The 20,848-nt window shown below is 39.1% G+C and overlaps 1 protein-coding gene and 1 long non-coding RNA gene across 2 annotated transcripts in view; one reads left to right on the top strand and one right to left on the bottom strand.

Moving 5' to 3' along the window:
* Positions 1 to 827, bottom strand: part of LOC115944442 (uncharacterized) — a 3,021-nt gene extending 2,194 nt beyond the window's left edge. Inside the window, exon 1 of the long non-coding RNA XR_004078994.2 lies at positions 570 to 827. This is a non-coding gene — a long non-coding RNA (uncharacterized LOC115944442). The remainder of the gene's footprint in view (positions 1 to 569) is intronic.
* A 167-nt stretch (positions 828 to 994) lies between these two features.
* Positions 995 to 20,848, top strand: part of HHIP (hedgehog interacting protein) — a 95,047-nt gene continuing 75,193 nt past the window's right edge. The window contains exons 1-4 of the mRNA XM_081813114.1: positions 995 to 1,822; positions 7,534 to 7,726; positions 13,647 to 13,803; positions 14,489 to 14,690. Of these exons, the coding sequence (XP_081669240.1) occupies positions 1,544 to 1,822; positions 7,534 to 7,726; positions 13,647 to 13,803; positions 14,489 to 14,690 (831 nt within the window). The 5' untranslated portion in view covers positions 995 to 1,543. The remainder of the gene's footprint in view (positions 1,823 to 7,533; positions 7,727 to 13,646; positions 13,804 to 14,488; positions 14,691 to 20,848) is intronic.

Raw genomic sequence — 20,848 nt, 5'->3', positions numbered from 1 at the left:
CCCCCCCCCCCCCATTTAAAATGAACGCTGATTTCGCGGCCAGTTTCTTCTCTCCTCCATCTGACAGGGAGGAACCTGCGCTCCTGCGTTCTGGGGAGCTGCGGGCCGGGCCCAGATGAGTTCCAGGGCACAGGTGGGTCCCTAGGAAGGGGCGTCCCGGGCCAGCCCTCCAGGCTGGGGGCCCCGACACCCCAGCCCACGCATGCACACGCGACTGTGCCACTTCAGGAGCGCGGAGCACCTTAAGCAAGGATGGGTACTTCTTCTCAGTCTTCAAACCGTCTTAACCTACTCAGCGGCTCGCAGCATTTGGGTTGTCCCCCCGCCTCTGATTCACACCCCAAGGAAGAGCTTTACCGACTCGAGCTTCACGTTGAAAATCACCGGGGAACAGGGGGAGTCCGTGCGGCCAGGAGACGGGAAAGGGACCGAAAACCTCCCTCCCGCCAACTCCAGCCCACTCGGTGCATCCTCCCCCCGCCCGGGGCGAGGGGCGGGCCGGGGGTGGGGGGGGAGGCCCTGGAAGGGGCCCCTCCCTTTCTCACCTCCAGCGGCCCACTTTTACTCACTTGCTCTCCGAGCCTCGGCTTGGCCGCCTTTACCCAGGGGTAGTGCGGAGGGGCTGAGGGGAGGAGAGAGGAGCCAGCGAGCAATCTCCGTGCCGCGCCCTCGCCCCGGGCCAGCGGGCCGAAAGACCAGGGCCTCGGACGCCCCCCAGCCGCGCGCCTCGGGGAGGCAAGCGCGCTCGGTCCCGCGCCCTCGACGCTGGCTCCAAGGGCTCCACCGGGCCCTCCCTCTCCGTCCGCCGCCGCCGCCCGCGGCTCCTCCCCGCCGCAGCCGCGAGGCCGTCGGGCCCGGGGGACGGGCTCGCGCCGGGGCCGCCCCCTCCCCTCCCCGCCCCCGCCCCGGCCCGGCGGGGTCCGGGCGGGGGCGCGCGAGGAGCGGTGACGTCAAGGGGCGCGCGGTGGCAGCACCTCCCCGCGCGCTAGTTAAAAAGAAGAAGAAAAGAGGGAGCGAAACATGAGAGGCTGTGTGAGAAGCTGCAGCCGCCGGCAGAGGAGACCTCAGCATCATCTAGAGCCCAGCGCTGGCCCTGCCTGCGCCTGCCCCGCCGCCGCCGCCGCCGCCGTTTCTGTTCCTGCTACTGTCTCACCTAAACAACTCCCGTTACACGGACAAGTGAACCTCTGTGGCCGTCTTCTCCTCCTCTTCTTCCTCCTCCTTTTCCAACTCCTTCTCCTCCTCCCACTTCCCAGCCGCAGCAGGAAGCCCCTAACCCAACTGACACTGGCACAACTGCAAACGGTGTCATCCGCACAACTTTATCTTGCTCCTCGGACTCCCCTAAGGCATTGGACCCATCGCCTTGTCTTTTATTTTTTGCAAAGTTGCATCGCTCTACATAGTTTCGCCCCCGCCACCACTCTCTGCCTCTCGAGTGTCCCCCGCAGCCTCCTCCTGGAGCTGCGCCCTAGTGCCCCTGCTGGGCAGTGGCGTTCCCCCCCATCCTCCCGCGCCGAGCCCCTGCCGCTCGGGGCAGACGATGCTGAAGATGCTCTCCTTTAAGCTGCTGCTGCTGGCTGTGGCTCTGGGCTTCTTTGAAGGAGATGCTAAGTTTGGGGAAAGAAGCGAAGGGAGCGGAGCGAGGAGGAGAAGGTGCCTAAATGGGAACCCCCCGAAGCGCCTGAAAAGGAGAGATAGGCGGATGATGTCCCAGCTGGAGCTACTGAGTGGGGGAGAGATGCTGTGCGGTGGCTTCTACCCTCGGCTGTCCTGCTGCCTGCGGAGTGACAGCCCAGGGTTGGGGCGCCTGGATAACAAGGTAAGCATGCACCCGCCTCACGGATGCCTGATTGACGTACTGGCGAGGTGGGGGTTCCTCGTGGCTCCAGAAATGCTGGTGGCTGTGAAAAGGGCGAAACTTGTTTGGAGAGTTCTTTTTGATAACTTTCCTGAAGTGCTAGTGTGATTCGGTTGTGGTGTTTCTCTGGGGTGCGCAGATAGCTCTCCCGCCCCCAAGAGTCCGCGGTCGGGATGCTGTGCAAAACTGCCTGTCTCAGAAAAGAGAAGCTTCTGTGGTACCCGCATTCTGGGCTGGGTAAATATTTTAAAAGAATCGCGATTAACAGTGTGTTTTGGATCGAGTCGGGCATTGGCTGCGGTGAAACTGTAAATTAAGGTGGCTGTGGTTTCCGGTTTATTTTTCTAGGGTAACAAGATTTGTGCAGTTTTCTCCACGTGCTCGGTTAGGGAGAGGATTGAATCGTAAAGGATGTTGAAGCATGGTTGGTTTAGGAGCCCCAGCCCCGTCAGAGGGGGTTGTCTCGCATTACAATAGTTAAGCTGCGACAAGGAACTCCTGGTACTCCGATTGAGAACCCGAAGGACGGGCGAAAGATTTTGCTGGGGCATATTTGTCACATAAAACTGAGACTCTTCTCTCCGCCTCAGTTTGTAATGTTTTGAAACATTATAAATTCGGGCTTTCAATGGCAGCTGTCTAGGAAGATCCTCTCTGGAAATTGGTTTGAGGAGTAATGGCATTTACACTTTCCTTGTGTTCTTAAATTTAAACAAATATGAAATAGTGTTGGTGGAGTGTAAAGGCAAGCTTATTTTTGAGTTTGCAACATCTTTCTTGTCATGGGATGCAGCAACGTGTGCTCTCTACTGTACTGCAAGGAAGCCCGGGAGCACGTCATTAACAATCCCTGCACGTGAAATAAACAATCAGGTGTCTTTGCTCCCCCCTCCCTTTCCCCATTTTAGGTTTAATTAAGAATTCCTCTGTTACAACAGTGCAGTTGTCAAGGTCTGAGAGACTCTTGGAAAACTTGTGCTTCAGTCTTGCTGGCCCAGGCATTAAAAAAAAAAAAAAAAAAAACCCAGGCTGAATCTAATTTTTATGCTCAGTTCACGGTAGATTTCACTCTATTCTCATGTAAACAGCTCCTACGAATCAACATATGTGTCTGGGTGGTATCTCTCACTTTGTTTTGTAACAAAAAGCCATATTGCATCATTTAATTTGCTCAAGTCATGCAAATAGGAAAAAATCAATAGGACAAAAAGGGGTCGACTTATCCTCCTCCCCACTAAACTGCTGCCCACACACAGAGTCCTGTTGCTTATGGCAAAAGAATAACAACAACACCATTGTGTTTGTTAGTTGGTTCACTAATGGGTGAAACTAGAGAACATCATTCTCTTTCAGTCCCCAGCTCTGTCCAAATGTTCATGCCTTTTGAGGGAGCATTTGTCCAACTCCCTCTATTCCCAGATGAGTGAGAACTGTCTTGCTGCAGGTTTTCAGCTGCAACTCTCTCTTTATTCTTACCATATGCAGCAGTAGTCTGAGATTCAGGGAACAGATATTCCAGCATTTTATTCAAAACAATGTCATTAAGCTCCTGTATGGTAATTGAATTAAATTACAAAAAAAAAAAAAAAAAATCTACATTCACATCATCAGCAGGGTTTTACCAGGAGCCCAAAAGAACCAGGAAATTCATAGAAGTGTTTAGAAATATTTGCCATTAAGTCTCCCTGTGTGCAGTGTGCACTATGAATATACCAATGATCTGCAGACCCCTGCAATACTGAACTCTTCCAGGAACATGAGGAATGAAAACTTTGTTAACTAAATATAGTGGGGAGTTGGAGGGGTTGGGGGAGGAACTGAGGGGAGTTATAACCCCTAAGAGGAGTTATATAAATTTTTTTTTAAGAAATCATTCTTTAGGAAGAAATCTGCCACGTTAGCTATCCACATTCCTTTCCGTTTTACGTGCTTCCAATCTCCAACAAACCCCTACTCATTTGGAAAATGTGTCTGAATTAAATTTGGTACACTAGACTTTGCTGGTTCCATTACAAGTGCTTTATAAAAAACCAACAATACTCAAATTGTTCAAAACAGAGTAGTGATATAGCTGTGCATGTGCATGCTTGACCTATGTTAGTTCTCACGTTTTAATAGTTTTTAAAACATGTTATTTTATAATAAACTTCAGTGTTTCCCTGTTTTCCCCTAAGCCTTTCTGGCTTATAATATATGTTAGGGTCTTATTTCATAATGTGTGTACAGGAGAGATAATGGCTATTTGAAAGGACCCGTTTTTGTTTATGAAAAAAAAAAAAAAAATCCCAAGAAGCATTTCTGCAACTTTTCAAGAAACTACAGGCATAGCTTTCTCCTACAGGAAGAAACTTCATAGATAGTAGCACACTAGGTAGGAATATTGAGCATGCTCAACTGTGCAATTAAATCCAGTTTCCAAACGAACACATTTTCTTTAATATAATGAGCTAGCATTGAGTTCAATCCTTCAGCTATGGTATCATGCTTTTATATTTTAATTTTTTGGTATATTTTAGTAATTTTATGTATTGTAACGAGATTATTAACTACCATTATAAATAAATGCTGCCAAAATTTAGGAAGTTATATTGTCTTGGCAATATTTTTGCAGCTCCTAAATACAACATGCTAAAAGGATCTAATTCCCATTAGTCAAATTGAATCCGCAGCCAACTGAAATACCCCCATTTCTAAAACTTAACTTGTAGCCAGAGAGGCATAGAAGCTCTCTCTACCTTGGGTGGTTTCACAGCCAAAGCTGTCAAGGAATGGGTGAAAAGTAATTGTTTTCAAGTGTGCCCTTTTACAATCATTTGTTTGCTCTGGCTCTTTCAGGGACAAAGGCTATTGTTGAACACATCCAACTAAACAAATAACTCATCCTGGGGTCCCTTTAACAGCTGCCTTAGTACAATGATCTATTTACATATTAGCCTAAAATTGAAACTGAACTCTTTAATGACATAATCCAGCACTATAGTCCAGAGACGCATGTGTTCTAGCCAACAGCTGAACAACCTTGTAGGCATATGATTTTTAGAAATAACTTTTTGTGGACCAAGTGATCTTAAGGCGACATCTTAATATACTGTCACGTATTTTCTCCTTTTGTCTGCTCATTGAACCCATGTGGGTGCCTTTTTATCCTCTTTGTTCAGTTACTTGATAAATAAAGAGAAATACAGAAGGTCTCTGTCACCCATTTTACTATTTGTTGATAAGCTATAGTTGTAGGCCACACTTCACTGTGTATTCCAGTATTTATCTTACCTTTCTTCTATGGATTTTACTTTCTTGTGGCTTAAGATTAAAGGATGACCTGCCAGATGTTATAAATTAGTCAGCAACAGCCACAATCATTACTAGGCATGCTGTAATAATGTTTCGAAGTTTTACATGACTTTCAAAGTATATTTAGTTTAAACCACTATAATTTGATGGTTTCATATATGGCTTTTAAAAATCGAAACAGGAAATTAGCTTAAATTTCTTCTTAAGATTGATGACATTGTCAGACATAAAGTTAAGGACCTTTATCGACACAAGCACATAGGCAAAAAAAGAAGAAAAACTACACTACACACACCAGGACTCATCTGTCTAAAACAGTGTTGCAGCTTGGGCTGAGTCAGTTTAATTGACTTCAGTAAGACTATTGGTTCATTGAAACCAAAGCCAGAATGATGGCTCTATCTATCTTCAAATAGGTATTTACACTGCAGACCTCACACAGAGCAAAATGTTACCATCCTGCTGGGCCGGAACAGCATGAAACTTTACAAAGAATAATATTGTACTCGATTTCAGATAATTTATTGAATCCTATTTCTGAAACTTTTGATGAGAGATCTTGTGGCCAGGACACATTCCAAAAATTGTAAAAGACAAAATTCTTTAGGCACTAAAATCAAGCTCTTCCTGGACAGCAGCTGGGAGAGTATATGGGGATCATTTTGTTTTAGCTATAAAAAATGGAAGCATGTATATTCTCCATAAAACTAAAGGTAATTACATTCCAGTTTCTCAGCCAGCAAAAAAACGTGGCTTCAGCATCCTGCAGTTGTTTTGTTCTTAGCGGACTGCTATACGATAAGCAAACAGAACAAAGTTGAACAGTATTAATATTGAATAGATCCGGCGAGGTCTGCCAGAGTATGGACAATAAAAGACATTTAAAACATTCTTGGAATGCAAATTCTAAGTGTCTGGCATATGTTTCCTTTTAGAAAACTTTAACCATTTAAGCAATTGTCATTTAAATAAATTGATAAAAATCAAAATGTAAATATAATTGTGATTAATAATAACTTTTCTGAATGTTGTAGATAGTTACAACACATCACGCATATATATATATATTTATTTATTTTGAAATAGGGTAACTTCTATGGAACTTTTAATTACTGCATGCCAAAATTTTAGCATGCTTGTATTCAATGATACTTTTTAGTTGCTTTGTTCTTTCAGATCCAAATTTTGTGATCACCTAGAATATCCTTATCCTAAAAAATAGAAGCCAGACCATTTACTCAAATATGAACCTCCTTGTGAATGAAGTATTTGCTTTAAAACAATGATCTGAAGTTTCAGATGTTAATTTCAGTTCATAGTTCTAAAGAAATAACTAGGTATAAATGTAGTTATATAAACAGAAAAGGTATGAAATCCATTCCCATTATGGTGTTTTTTATTATGAAAAATCAGTGCTTAATTTAGACAGCACTACATTTCATGTCTCAAATATTGTGCTGGTATTGTCTTCCATATTTATTAGAGGAGCTCCTGAAGTCAGTTTTTTTAAAGTTAGTACTAGACACCAAGACCTATTTTATCAACAAATTACTAACCTCAGTGAATCAGTAACTCCCGAATTGGTCTTACTGCAATAAAAGGCATAATACTGTATAAATAAAGAAAAAAGTATTCCTTTTTTTTACTAAAACTCACTAAATCCTATACAAAAGCACTTTTATTAAACTCCTGTGTTTATTCATGCATATAACATACCTGAAGAGCTAGTTAGAAAGTTTTTCCTGGCTAAGATAAAATGAATAATAAAAATTGGTCTTAAACCAGTTCAGCTTCAGATATTATTTTTATACAACATAAAAAGGAGGTATTTCCCCCACTTTAGGAAACTTTCCCTATGCAATCCGTAGATTGAAAATTAACTGAAATTAGAGAAATGTAATTCCAGTAATACCCCTGAGAATATCGTATTAAGGAATATCAGGAGTGAACTACATTTTTACCTAAGACACAAATAACCATGTCTTAAAAAATTCTGCTTTACATACAGTTGGATAAAGGTATTTGGAGTTTTAAAGGTAAATATCAGTCACTATACACTTTGATACAGAGTAAAATGATAAAGAGTTAAAGGGTCTCAATACAATCATCATTTAATTTTTCATACCCAAAAGATAAACAGACTTTGGTTTGCAAGACTAAGAAGCACTTTTGTGCATCCTTACCCTCTGGTCCCCCAGCCCAGCCCAAGAGACTCTACTTACATCCTAATTAAAAGCATTCTGTATTTGTAACATGGTAATTCTTTTCAGACAACCGCATTGGCTAAATTACACAATTCTATGTATAGAAGTACAAAAAACATAACTAAACCTAACTTCACATGACTAAAAAGAAGTTTGTGTCTGATTTATGGCTTTCAGATATTTTCTGTTACCAACAACACAGAATGTGGGAAGTTACTGGAGGAAATCAAATGTGCGCTATGCTCTCCACATTCCCAGAGCCTGTTCCACTCACCTGAAAGAGAAGCCTTGGAAAGAGACCTTGTACTTCCCCTGCTCTGCAAAGACTATTGCAAAGAATTCTTTTATACTTGCCGAGGCCATATTCCAGGTAAAAAAAAAAAAAAAAAAAAAAATGGATAAATTAAATAAACTACTGCAGAATATCCTTACAAGATACCTGTTCTTAAATGTTCGCTTCTGAGAGGGTCAAGTTTAATCTCACCTTCCCAAATACCTATTTTTACCTCACAGTTAACCTTTACAAATTTGTAACCTTTCAAAATTGCTGCTAAAAGGCTTACTGTCATTTCAGTCTACAAACAGAATGTTGGTTTTGTTGAGATGTTTTACATTTGCTAAATCGATAATACAGTTGGTAGTCTTTACACACATTGGATTATCAGTACAGGTTTCTTGTTGGTGTCTTCTTCATCCATCAGCATCGATACCAAGACAGCCTCCTTTTCTACCTAGCTGATACCAAAGTGCTGATTGCCCACGGACTCTTAAGGTCTTATTTCCTTATCCTTAGAAATCCAAAAAAGTAACACCTTACAGAGCATCTTTACATATAATGACTAATTTGCTCCTCAAAAACTCTGTGCTGCAGGAAGGAAAAGTGGAATCATCCCCATTTGACCAATGAGGATAACCGAGCCTCCAGAGAAGTTAAATGCCTCAACCAAAGTTGTGTGGCCAGGAAGTGATAGGACAGATGTAGAAGTTCATAGGCTGACAGTGTCACAAATAATACCTGCTCACTACCATATTTTGGACCCTAATAAACACACAGATTCTTGGACCTTGATTACTTTTACCATCAAAAATTTGTAAACTTTGGTTGTTGTTGCTTTAGTTGGAAGAATCAACATAGAGATACAAAAGAATTTAACGAGACAGATTGTTCAATTAGGCAGAGTCACACACAAGCAAATCTACTGAAGCTAACAGTTTATAAAGCTAAATGGCATTGAAGGAAAAGACAAGTTTTAAGAACTGTAGGATGTGCTTGGAGAATTTTTTTAACTGCCATACATATTTTACATTTTTCTCTGACCCAGAAAAGTGTACATTTCTTATTTTTTTATAGAGCTCTCTTAATAACCTAAGAAAACATTTTGACTAGGATTGCTTGCTTCCTTTGGTGTGCCAGAACATGTATCTAAACCCATTTGTGCAAAAATATTATTATTGTCTTTATAAACTACCGCCATGTTTGTAAGGCTTTTCTTGAACCAGCTGTTTGTTCCTCTTTATCACATTCCCCAAAGCAGAGCAGAATAGGTCACGGGTGCCCAGATGTCCTCCTGAGAAGCAATAACAGATTAGGTACAATAAAGGTTTGCTGCAAATTTCAAGTTTTGAAGGGTTGCCTTTACCAATATAAATTGAAAGTAATATGGGCACTTACCATTTTCGTCCACCTTTACCTACCTGAGAGAAACACAACTGTGCTGGATTTAAGGACTCACCCCTAAGGTCTCCATAGATGTGAAGTTATTTTAGCTTCCAAAACAAACAACAGAAAGCAGTATCCAGCAAAAGAGAGAGAGTGCAGCAAATAGCTCAGGAGCCAGAACTGCAAGCACCTCGCTCCCCAGATCAACATATGTGGTGACGAATGACAAATTTATTTTTCTACAAAGTTTGTATATATGTAAAACTGCTGAAGAGCATCAAGATGTCAAGTGCTTTTGGTGACCACCCAGGCTGCCTTGAAAGATAACCAGATGAAAGCTCCACTCCAATGGTGGATAGAGCAGCAAGGGTGCTTTCCGGGGACAGGCTATAGGCTCTAGCAACAAGCAGAGGGGACTTCCCCTGCATCCGTCAAATGCTAATAATCATTCTAAAGACTTGTCCCAAAAGTGAGTTGTAATAACACACTCTTTGTGTTAATTTATGTTAATCGGTTTGTTTCCAGACTGATCGTTGGCACACAGTTGACCATTTTCTAAAGTATGATAGATAAGATGGTAATCCCGCCCCTCAGCCCCTGCCCAACACAGAAGGCTCTTCACAATTCTGGAACACTTCTTTTTCAGAAATCGCCCTCAAAGCAAATTTTTAATATTTTCACCTTCTTAAATCTATGGCATGACATGGCTTACTTTCCTCTAGAGTTCAGAACTGTGGAAAACAGATACTTTGTGATTCTTTCTTGTAAGAAGTCAATGTATTTGACGATCCTCTAATATTAATAGCCTCATCTTTCTGCACGTCAAAAACTTGAAAATCCACTGCTAGGGCAAATGCTGAAAGGGGTTGAGAGAGGAAAAAAAAAGATCTCAGAGGCATCTTCATTTTCCCCCCGTTGCCCAGTAGGTCAAGAAATAAACATATAAATGCTCTATCCCTTTGCTTCACCTTCATGACTTTAAGAAAGCACCAGTTACTTGGGAATCCATGCACATCTGGACGATAACTGCATTTTAGAATCTTGTATTCAGAAATATTCATGGTCTGCCTCTTTTCAAAACTTAAGAAAAGTTAAAAATCAGTAGTGAGGGTACACTAGTGTTTTATTAATCATAATATTCCCCAGTTGTGAATTGACTTAAGGAAGTAAATTCTTAAAACTTCTAAGAATAGCAAAATTACATTTGGAGAAAAAAAAAAAAACCCACGCATGCACACAGGAGCTCCTTGCTCCCACCAGCGGCCCTTTTTTCTGCCTGCAGTACAATGAGCAGAGTAGAAGTTTTGCCGTTCACTCAATGATGGTATATAGTACACTCTGTGGAAAGGGTAGAAACGGACATGTATTGGCCTTGCTTCTTCCTTTACACTTGTTACCACGAGTATCATGATATACTTTTTCTCACTCTTAGACCGTCCTCTCTTTCAGCTATGGGTTATTTAGTGCAAAATGTCTGTATACAATTAGTTCAGTTGGTTTAATCCTGTTGCTAATGAGGCCAAGGTCAAGGGTTTGATTCCACTGAGGCTCTCTAGTCCACAGCCACTCCTGACCCCAGTCAGATATCTTACACATGGGGCTTATTAGTCCCCAGGAGAGCAAACCAGACGGAATGGATGGATACATCAAAATCCACTACCTCTATTAGAAAATGCTGTCAAGTGCAGGCCCTACTGAGTGAGTTTTGTTTTGTTTTGTTTTTTCCTTATCATGATAAACAGCATGTATAATGAGGAAAAGTAACTTTTCTCTAGCATACATGGCCAAGAGAAAAGCTAGAGCTTAGAATATTCCACAGAGGATATTTATTTACATCAGTATGTTAGGGGGTGCTTTGTGGTATAGTAGGACTAGATTCACCAGGATCCAGGAGAATAGTTACAGGTCCAGGATATTTAATAAATTATAAGGAATTTTTAAAAATGCAGCTGCTGGAATAATCCATGTATTCCCATCATCAGTAGACTTGATCATACTGTGATGATCCAGGGTGAACTAAACACCCACCTTCAGTAAAATGCTCTTCAGGGTATTGTTCCAAATAGTAGAAGGGTACCATCTGGTAAATTATGTCTTCCATGGCAATAAATGTAAGACCAGTGTCCTGAAACCAGATCCCTTTTAGCTCTTCACAGCAAAATCTATCTTATTCATCACTGTCCACAAAATCAGATCATTTAAGGTAAAGTATTAATGAAAGTATTAGATGTTGCAATTCAAATGTTGTAATATGTGATTGTAACATGTGACAAATATTGTAATTATGAGAAAAATGCCCATATTTTTATGTAAAAGTCTTCTGAGTTGGCTCCCTCCTTCACACTTACTCAGTTTGCCTAGATTCTGTAAAAAGCTAGGAGTAATTCACTGTTAATTCCATTTTTGTTTTTGTTTTAATTTGGCTAAGAGAACACCTCTGGAGTCATAGAGCTTATAAATCTGTTCTCTTTAATCTTCAGATGTTCCATTTGAAAATGATTTGTCACTTCCACATTTGTCCCCAGCCAATAACTCTTTGTAAAATGGAATCAGCCATCAGCATTGTTTGTTAATTTTCTCTTAAGATGGTATTGGTTTTATAGACTGTAATCCTGGAATGCAGACATTTTTTAAAAAGCAAACTTGAAATTTCTTCTCAGTTGCACTTTGAAAATTTTTTGTGATCCTGCAGGCAAAAATCATGTTAAAACAAAGTTTCTCATTTACACATTCAGTTATAAATATATCTGTAGTATGACAGTATTCCTGCATGCATAATATTGGCATGGAGATCTTGCTGCCTGCTGGGAGCTGTGTGTATGTGTGTGTGTGTGTGTGTGTGTGTGTGTGTGTCCCCAAAAAAAGGTCTAACCCAAAACTGCAAAAAGTTTGATTTAGCAACGCAGTTTTCCTTTTCTTCTTTTTACATCAAACAGACTTGTTCGACAATACTGGCCAGTTTTCATCTATATGCTTAGCCAGGAAAGAATGGAGGAGAAAAGTTATCTTTTGTAGACGGTGAATCGCTGAAGAAGAGTAAATGCTACTGCAGCCTTCATTCCTCTCCCCAATTTCTAATCCCTGAATTTTTTCAAAGAAAGATAACCTCCTTCCAGCTGCCTTGTCCCTCCCATGGAGCACCCTTCCCAGCTGCCATGCCTCCTTTCAGTCTCACCCCTACCCCCACCCCTACACACACACACTCCCAAGGACATTTGCTCTCACTTGCCTGATTTCCAAGGAGAAGATGTTTCCCAATAGCCTAGACACATACTGGCCTTGAAGAGTCTGTCTCAGAAATTTAGGGGTGATACATTTTATCCAAAAGTTAGGTCAAATTGTACATCAAGACCCTCAGAATTCTAAGATTGGTTTTAGGTTTGAGGGGACCTAAGACAAGCTCATAGAAAACAGACTTAGTCTTTCATATTCCACTGATAAGTCTCACTGAGTCGTCCCCAATTCTTGTTCTTAGAAATCCTTGCAAACCTGAATCCATTATACAACCTCTAAACATCAGACAAGTTACGAGGTGTCTTTATCACAAAGCTGTTATGTGTACACTAATCTAATTTGTTAGGTAAAAATCAAAACAGTGTGCATAGTCAAAGATACGAGACCTGCAGCAGGAAGTCAGGACATCATGTAAGGTTGACTCTGGTAGCAGTATCAGATTTTGAGAGCAGAAATAATCAGAATATGGAAGCAGTCTTAGGAATATGCCTTCCTCCCCTCAAAAAAATGCCTTATTAACTCAAATTGTGAAAATAATGTCAAAATTCTTTTTTTGTCATAAGGTCCTCCTCTCTTTTAGTAAATACAGCTGTTTTTATTTGATGAAAATTCTCAGTAGGTAAAAAAAGAGAAAACCTCTTCCAGATCTCTTTAAGTAAATCTGTTTTGCATTTTTGTTTTGACTTTTTTTTTTTTCAGTGAGGGTGGCATACCAGCTTTCTGATTGAGCAGACTGAAGGGATATTTTAAATATAGTTCTTGTATGACAAAATAATCATTATTTTCTATAAGTGAGGTGCAGGAAAAAGGTTCATACGTATTTGGAAATGGAGGCTCTGTTCTTAGCACCATTGCAGCCAGTCAGTCATCTATTACAGCATATAAGGACCTTGTGATATTCATTAGATTTATTATTTAATCACATGTGAGTGGCAATAGAAAAAGAATTGTAAAATGACCCAAATAAGTACCTGATGGCCTATCTCTTTCTTGATTCTAGTGTGTTCTTCTTAGGAAGTTATTTATTACGGTAGGGGGGAAAAGTGCTGAATTAGTGACGGGATAAACTACAAGTACAACATATGGTAAATGAGGAAGCTTTCAAACAGAGTCAGGGCAATAGCAAGATTAATTCTGGAAGTGTATTATGTGTATTTCTTATGAGTCTTTTAAAATATCCAATGCAATATTATTTCACTTGAACTGAAATTCTTAAATTTTGGTTAAAGAAATGGAAATCCCAAGCCAAAAAAAGTGGCCTTCTTTCCTTTTATTATTTTCCTAGAATATTCATATACTTTCTAAAAAAATTTTTTCCTATATTTTATCTTCCAAATAGGGTGTTTTTACTGTGATGCTAAATATTTCTAATGAGTCTTTTTGCATTTCTTTAAAGGTTTCCTTCAAACTACTGCTGAAGAGTTTTGTTTTTACTATGCAAGAAAAGATGGTGGGTTGTGCTTTCCAGATTTTCCAAGAAAACAAATCAGAGGACCAGCATCTAACTACTTGGACCAGATGGAAGAATATGACAAAGTGGAAGAGATCAGCAGGTTCATAAAGATAAATGCTCTTTAATCTTAAAAAAACAAAAACAAAAACAAAAAGCCAACTGACAAATCTTGGGTTTTGATAGTGAATCAACTGTCTGTGCTGGATTCCAGCAGCTATATCCTCCAGATTTTTTTTTTTTTTTCTTTATGGTAGTTTGCTTCTCTAATATCATTTTTGCTTAAATGCTTTTAATGCTTAGACTACTAATCTTTTATTATGAGTTTGGCTTCTCTGTGATTCATGTGAATTTCATGATTATAGTTTTAAACTTGACCTTTATGAGTGTTGTTAGCATATGGAAATATTCAGCACAATTATTATTAGCAAATCAGAGTTTTATAAATAGATCTTAGAACTTTCTCTCTGAGGGCCTTTCTGTAAGGCTTAATTATTGTGAGTAGAGCTAATTTTAATTATAGTCACTGAAAGATAAGATGATGAGCTTATGAAATTTTAAAATATGTGAAACTCTTATTTTGATTCTCTCTGACTTTTTGGTAGAAGGCTATTTGTTCCACTGAAAAGAATTTAAAAGAATCATATTGTGACTTTGGGGTTAACGGCACGTCATGGTTCTCAAAACCATTGATTCCTAGAGGAAATATATTTTGAAAAGGATGCTAAGTGCATCCTTTACCTCCTTCACCTCAAGAAAAGCTTACTGGTTTTCTTTAATTTGTTTAGAAAGCACAAACACAACTGCTTCTGTATTCAGGAGGTTGTGAGTGGGCTGCGCCAGCCTGTCGGCGCCCTGCATAGTGGGGATGGCTCGCACCGTCTCTTCATTCTGGAAAAAGAAGGTTACGTGAAGATACTTACCCCTGAAGGAGAAATTTTCAAGGAGCCTTATTTGGACATTCACAAACTTGTTCAAAGTGGAATAAAGGTTGGCTTTTTAAATTTTATTTATCTTTGCTCTGGCTATGTTAATTCTATTTTAGGGTTATCACTCTCACTGAAAGTATTTGTAATAAAAGAAAGAATGTTTAAGGAGAACATAAGGAGACAACCTAAGGGGACAATAATTATGGCAACTGAACTGGGACAGTGACATTACATTTTTAATGTTATTTGGTGACTCTGAAGCAGTGCATTCAGGTTGATACCTTGACATGCTTTCCTTATGTAATTTATATATTTAAAATAATTCTTGGTTTTATAAAGTACGTGTTTAAGTGTTGTTTAACAGGCATCATACTTAGAATTGTGTGTCAGCACTTGCTAGTAGAAACAAAGAGGTCTTTTGGTTATTTTGGCAATAGCAAAGCATTCTTTTACCGCATCCATTTTTGAGTCTGTCATGAAAAATGCTACTTTTACTGGTCCTTCCTTGTACAATGTTTTTACAGGTAAGTCAAATGTGCTCATCTATAATTGGCCATTTTTATAGTACATATGCATATATTGCCTTCTTCCTCACTTCTCCAATTTGAATTCTCACGTTAAATAATCTAGTAGTATGTAAATAAAATTACTGTCAAGTTTGTCTGGCGAGAGCAGAACATGCGATACCATTAGCCGGATGAAGCTGCAGAGCGAACTGTGACGTTTTAAAGTTGAGGCACATTCAACAGCTCATGACTAATTTAGAATGAAACAAAGTAATAGTATGATTTGAGAAGAACTGGTTGTCTTTTATATTTCTGACATGGGGAAAAAAAGTCAAAGGAGGATTTATACTCTTCTGCTCATATAGAAATGAACTCCTCCTTGCTTTGTTGAGCTCTATTCAAAGGTAAGAACATCAAAACCAGAAGAAACAAGTCAGGAAAAAATACAGGTATAGTCCCGATATCGATTCATTACCTACCATGCAAAATAATTAGAAAGATTCAGTTAGAATACAGGGATTCTATATTCCGTATTGCTGGTACCACCCAAATTCAGTTGTGTGTTGTGACTGTGTCACCAAGACTTCCTGCATAAGATAAGTACTTTATGGTACGTATGGTCCTTTATGGAAAAGGACTTCAGCACCAACACATAGATCATTTGGAAAATCTGTTTAACTCAGTAGTTTCAACTTTCTCCTGATAAAAGTTTTCATTAGAATTCCCAGCAAATCACCAAAAGTCTCTTAAGATGAAGCATTAGTGTTTTGCACATAAGACTTTAATAAGTACATTTTGAAATGTGTTCCAAGAATTCACTGCCAGTGGTACCTAAAGAGCAAAGAATTAAGATACAGCATTAAGTACATTACTCACTAGCAGTGTATTTTTCTTACTGTGAAAGTTAAACGTACTGTCTATGAAAGAAAAAATTGGGGAATGTATTTTAAAAATCATCACCTATAATCTCATCGGTTAAAGAATACCACTACTAACATTTTTATATACTTCCAGCTTTTATATTAAAATTAGATGAATTTATCCTGACTGCAAAGGTAACACAGGTCCATATTAATAAATGTGGAAACATACAAGAACATGTTTTCTTCTTGCTTTTCTCCTAAGCAGCTTTAAAATAAAATTGAAATCAAACCATATATACATCTTTTTAGCCTTCTTTTTTTGGACATAACCATATGTCATGAGTATGTTACCAGATTTGAAAACTTCTCTCAAAAACTTAGTTTTTATCTCTTCTGGGTATTCCATTTCCTAATTATGAGACATTTAGAGTAACTCCAGTATTTTCTTTTTATCAGTGTAAATAATGTGATTTATCATTCTCTTGTGTGTTATTTAACCTGCTCATGAATGACTTCCTTAATGTCCCTTCATAGAGCATTAAGGAGATGAAGGACATAAACCATGATACACATTGCCAATGGCTTTAGAATATATTTTCAAGTATTTGAAAGAATAACATATAGCTTTTAAATATTATTTGAATAAAAATATTGGTATTAACAAGATAATGCATGATAAAATGTAGGTGTAAGAAATGGGCTCAATTTTGTTGTAAGAAGTAAAGAACTGATGTTCTCGTTTCTACTTCAATTTACCTGCCTAAGGAATGACAGCCTTTTAATTAGGGTTCCTTCAGAGTGCCTCTGTTTCAACTTACGCCCATTCATTGGGATCGTGAATGAAAGTTTTGCTTCTCCAACCATGAGACATTTCATCAGGCAATAAAATTGAACAAGAAGATTATGACAGTGCCATGATTCTGCAGTAGGTATGTTCTGCAGGCCTCTGGAAATTCTGTAGAAACCCCTTTGTGCCTTGTTTCCTAGGACAGTTCTAGGCCTTTTAGGGCTTAACATAAACTTCAAAATCCATGATTCTACATTTGTAGAATACATAATATAACGTATTTTTTTAAAGTGCGATATTTGAATTCTCTTGGAATTTGGGATTAATGATGTCAATAAGATAGGAACCTACCATGGCATAGTTGAGTGTATACCGTATAGTGAGTAATGAGACCACAGCCTTGTTCTCAGGTGGGTGATGCTACAACCATCCTTTATCTTAGGCTCCATGAAGCTTCCCTCACAAGTCACGAATTGGAACTATTAGAAGAGGCTACTGTTGGTATGATGGGGCAGATGCCATCACATTTCATGAGCTGATCATACCATTGATTTTTGTGATATGCCCCTCAGAGACTCCTGAAGTAAAAAAAAAAATTTCACACCTATTTCACAGTAATTTTTTCAGGCTTCTTGATATATGAATAGTTAGTGTGTTCATGGCAGTATTCTGTGTTTGTCAATAATCATTTTACATAAATAATACAAATAGCATTTTCATAATTATTATGTATATCACTTCTCTGTGTTTTCAGTTTTAAAATTCTAAGAGGGGGCATAAAGCTTTTTTAACTGACTAAAGTATTGATGGCAATACTCAGATTACAGAAATTAATAAGGTATACTAAACCTAACCTTCCTATGTTTGAAATGAAAACAAGACAAACCACCCTGAAGATCCCCCCATGATATTCACTACTGATCAGTTCGAATATATTAAATCAAATATAAAGAGGAACTCCTGAGTACAAGAGTTTCTAAAAGCTAGTGCTTGCTATAAGGGAATCTGGAATTCCATTTCTGCTAATTGTTAATTAAGAATCAACAGGAATTTCTGTCACCTGGTAAAGGATTGACCTTTTTGTGGCAAGAAGCTGGACTTGGTTGGTATCCTCAAACCTTTACCAGCCCTGATTCTTAAAGCTACTTCAGAGAAGTGTCATCAACATAGCCAATCATCCAGGGAAGTTAGACAACTCTTCCCTGTGTGGTCCTGTCTGAAGCTAAAAATATGATGTCTTATTTTTAAACACCCATAGTGTGCTGCCTATATTATAGGAGATTTCAGTACACATAATTGTCTGTGTCTCACCAAACCAAAGTTATATGCAAAAATGCAAAACACAAGCTAGAGAATTGACTTTTCTTTGCTATAGGAAACAAATTGTCAAGTTGGATTAATGGAATAAATTCTTATGCCATATGAATTTAAACTGCCATTCATTTGGGAAGAGATGATCCCATTCATAATAGCTCAAATCCTAGAAGACTGAGCTTTGTGAAATTGCCAAGTGAAGAGTGAGTCAGAAAAATGTTTTAAAAGTATGTAGTGATTTGGTAGATTTTTGATTACAGTGCCCTGTATAAGCTAACCACTAATACACTGAAGAATGATCCAAGTGTTCAATTGGTGAGCAGTCTTTAAAATCTTCATTTGTGGGTGTGTATGTGTGTGTATGTGTGTGCATGTGCGTTGTTTGTTGTGGTTGTCTTATCCCAAAGGGAGAAATTTTAAAAATCATACTATCTATCTCCCTGGGTAAAAACTTCTTTAAGATACTGGTAGTTTGAAATTTTTAAATTGAGCTTATATCTGAATTCTGAATCAGACCTTCTGGCAAGTGCTAGAACCAGCTTCATCTGTCTGAAGTCCTTGGGAATGACAAGCCAGTGGTTCTCAGGAATGGCTGCACAGTATAATTGAAAGCTTTCAAAAATTCTGCTGCCCAAATTAAATCGCACTGTCTGCGATTGGAACCTGGGCATTGGTATGATTTTAAAGCTTTCCCAAGCAATTTCAATGTGTAGCCAATTTGAGAGGCACCAATCTAGACTGAACCAAACCCCTGGGTCAGTTACACATTGAATGAGGCACACTTTCTCTGCCCAGACGATGCCCAAGTGCTATTACTGAAGTGTCCATGGGGAGCAAATGGTTGAATACTAGTTGTCATTTGCCCTGTACCTTTTGTCACTTACTTGGCCTATACATATTACTTGTCCACTTTGAGGGAGAAGATGAGTTCATTCTTGCACCATATAAGATTCTTGATATAAAGTTTTGAAAAATAGTATTGTAAAATCTCAACAATTCTAACTGGACTATTGCTTTGCCTATAAATTTTTCCTGTTTTTGTTCCTTTTGGAACCTGGTATTCAGCTAGTTGGCAAAAGAGCGTTCCTGTTCCTAAAATGTGTAGTTTGCGTTTATATCTGTAAACCCTTGTAAAAATGACAAGGACACCAAACGTTATTCTAGTGTAATTTTACCAAACTTCTGACTACCAAGGATCTGAAAGTCAGCCTTAGCTTTGTGTGTGTGCAGGAAGGACAAGCCTGCACCTGTTACCTACAGGGTGGCCTCTCAAGGAAACCAACACGCAGCTTCCTCTGCCACTTAGTTCTCATGAGCGGCCAGAAGACGGAGAGGCTCACACCCACAGCAGCCCTTTTGGCTAGCAGCGTGCAGCAGACAAAGCCGAAAGACTTGTCTATCATTGGAACAAGTGTGACTGCACTCCTGTCCCTCTCTATCTACTTGGATCCTCATTTCAAAAGATGCTTTTCGAAACAATCCTTTTACCAGGGGAGGAGAGGACATAAGGCTGAAAGCTGCTGATTGTCCGGGTGACTGAGTCCATTGAGGTGGGACTCTTGAGAGACAGTGGCCCAGGCGCCCGAGCCACGGGAGCATGTGGAGGAGGACGCAGGGTGTGCCGGGGCAAGCCCCAGTGGGGCAGCCTCTGATTTCACATGCTTGTAAATCACACGCATAATCATGAGCATCGAAAGTTTAATGAAACCCAAGTGCTCATCAACCCGTTGGGGCTGATGTCCTGCTTCTCTGAGGTTTGTCAGAGACCTAACCTTTCATGTTTTCCTCTGCCTTCAACTTGCTATCTTATGGTAGCCCATGAAATGTTAGTATATTTTTGCTCAAGTGAAATAAGTCAGAGCAGAAGAAAAAGCAACTTGCTTATCAAAAGTAGTAGTGGATATATATCACGCACACAAATGCATATGTCGATGACTGGACTGTGGGTCAAATACCTTCTCAGAAAATCATTAGAAGCCTGCTTTTAAGCATACTTTAGGTTGGAAGAAAGCATGTGTTTCCTTGAAAGAAAGCTTGCAAAATATATTTGGTAAATATTGCAAAAGAAGAATCACCATCCTAAAATGTTTTTGTATATATGGCATTTTTGAAGTTTTTGGCCAATCAGATTACTGCATTAGGAGAGACTGGCTATAGAGGTGGAAATAACCATTAGATAACTTCATTCTAAAAGTGGTTAGAAAGTTAATGAAATAGTCTGCCCCCATATAAAAACTTTTTAATGCCTTCCCTTTCTTTGTAGTTTAACATCCTGGCTCCAAACCATTAAGTTAAAATGTAAGCAAAATGTAGATTAACAAGTAAAATTTGGGGCCACAGTTATTTTTTTATATCGAGGTAGTAATGACATGGTATTAAACCCAACTATTTTTTTTTTTTATGGAGTGTCCCTGACACTTTATGTCAGAATGCCCTATACTCTGTGAAAAATGCTGTTTTTAATTTTTAAATAAGTTGAATCTCATTTCAAATCTACTAGGAATGTTCACGGAGCAATTATGTTATGTAAAGCAAAAAGTCCCTTGGTGATGTGAAATAATGTCAGTGTCATTTTTTGTTCGGTTTAATTAAGTTAGTTTTCATTTCTCGTGTTCTTATTTCTTTATTTTGGCCTTTGCAATCCTATTGATAAAACGTTTTAATAAATATAAATGTGCATATATATGGTGCATGCCAGTATACATCAGTTCAATCTATAAATTATTTTTCCATCATGCATCATGTTTTT

The sequence above is a fragment of the Leptonychotes weddellii genome, chromosome 2, assembly GCF_054177405.1.
Source record: "Leptonychotes weddellii isolate Sample4059 chromosome 2, ASM5417740v2, whole genome shotgun sequence".
Lineage (NCBI taxonomy): Eukaryota > Metazoa > Chordata > Mammalia > Carnivora > Phocidae > Leptonychotes > Leptonychotes weddellii.
The sequence above is the reverse complement of the archived record's forward strand: the minus strand, read 5'-3'. Positions and strand labels throughout refer to the sequence as shown.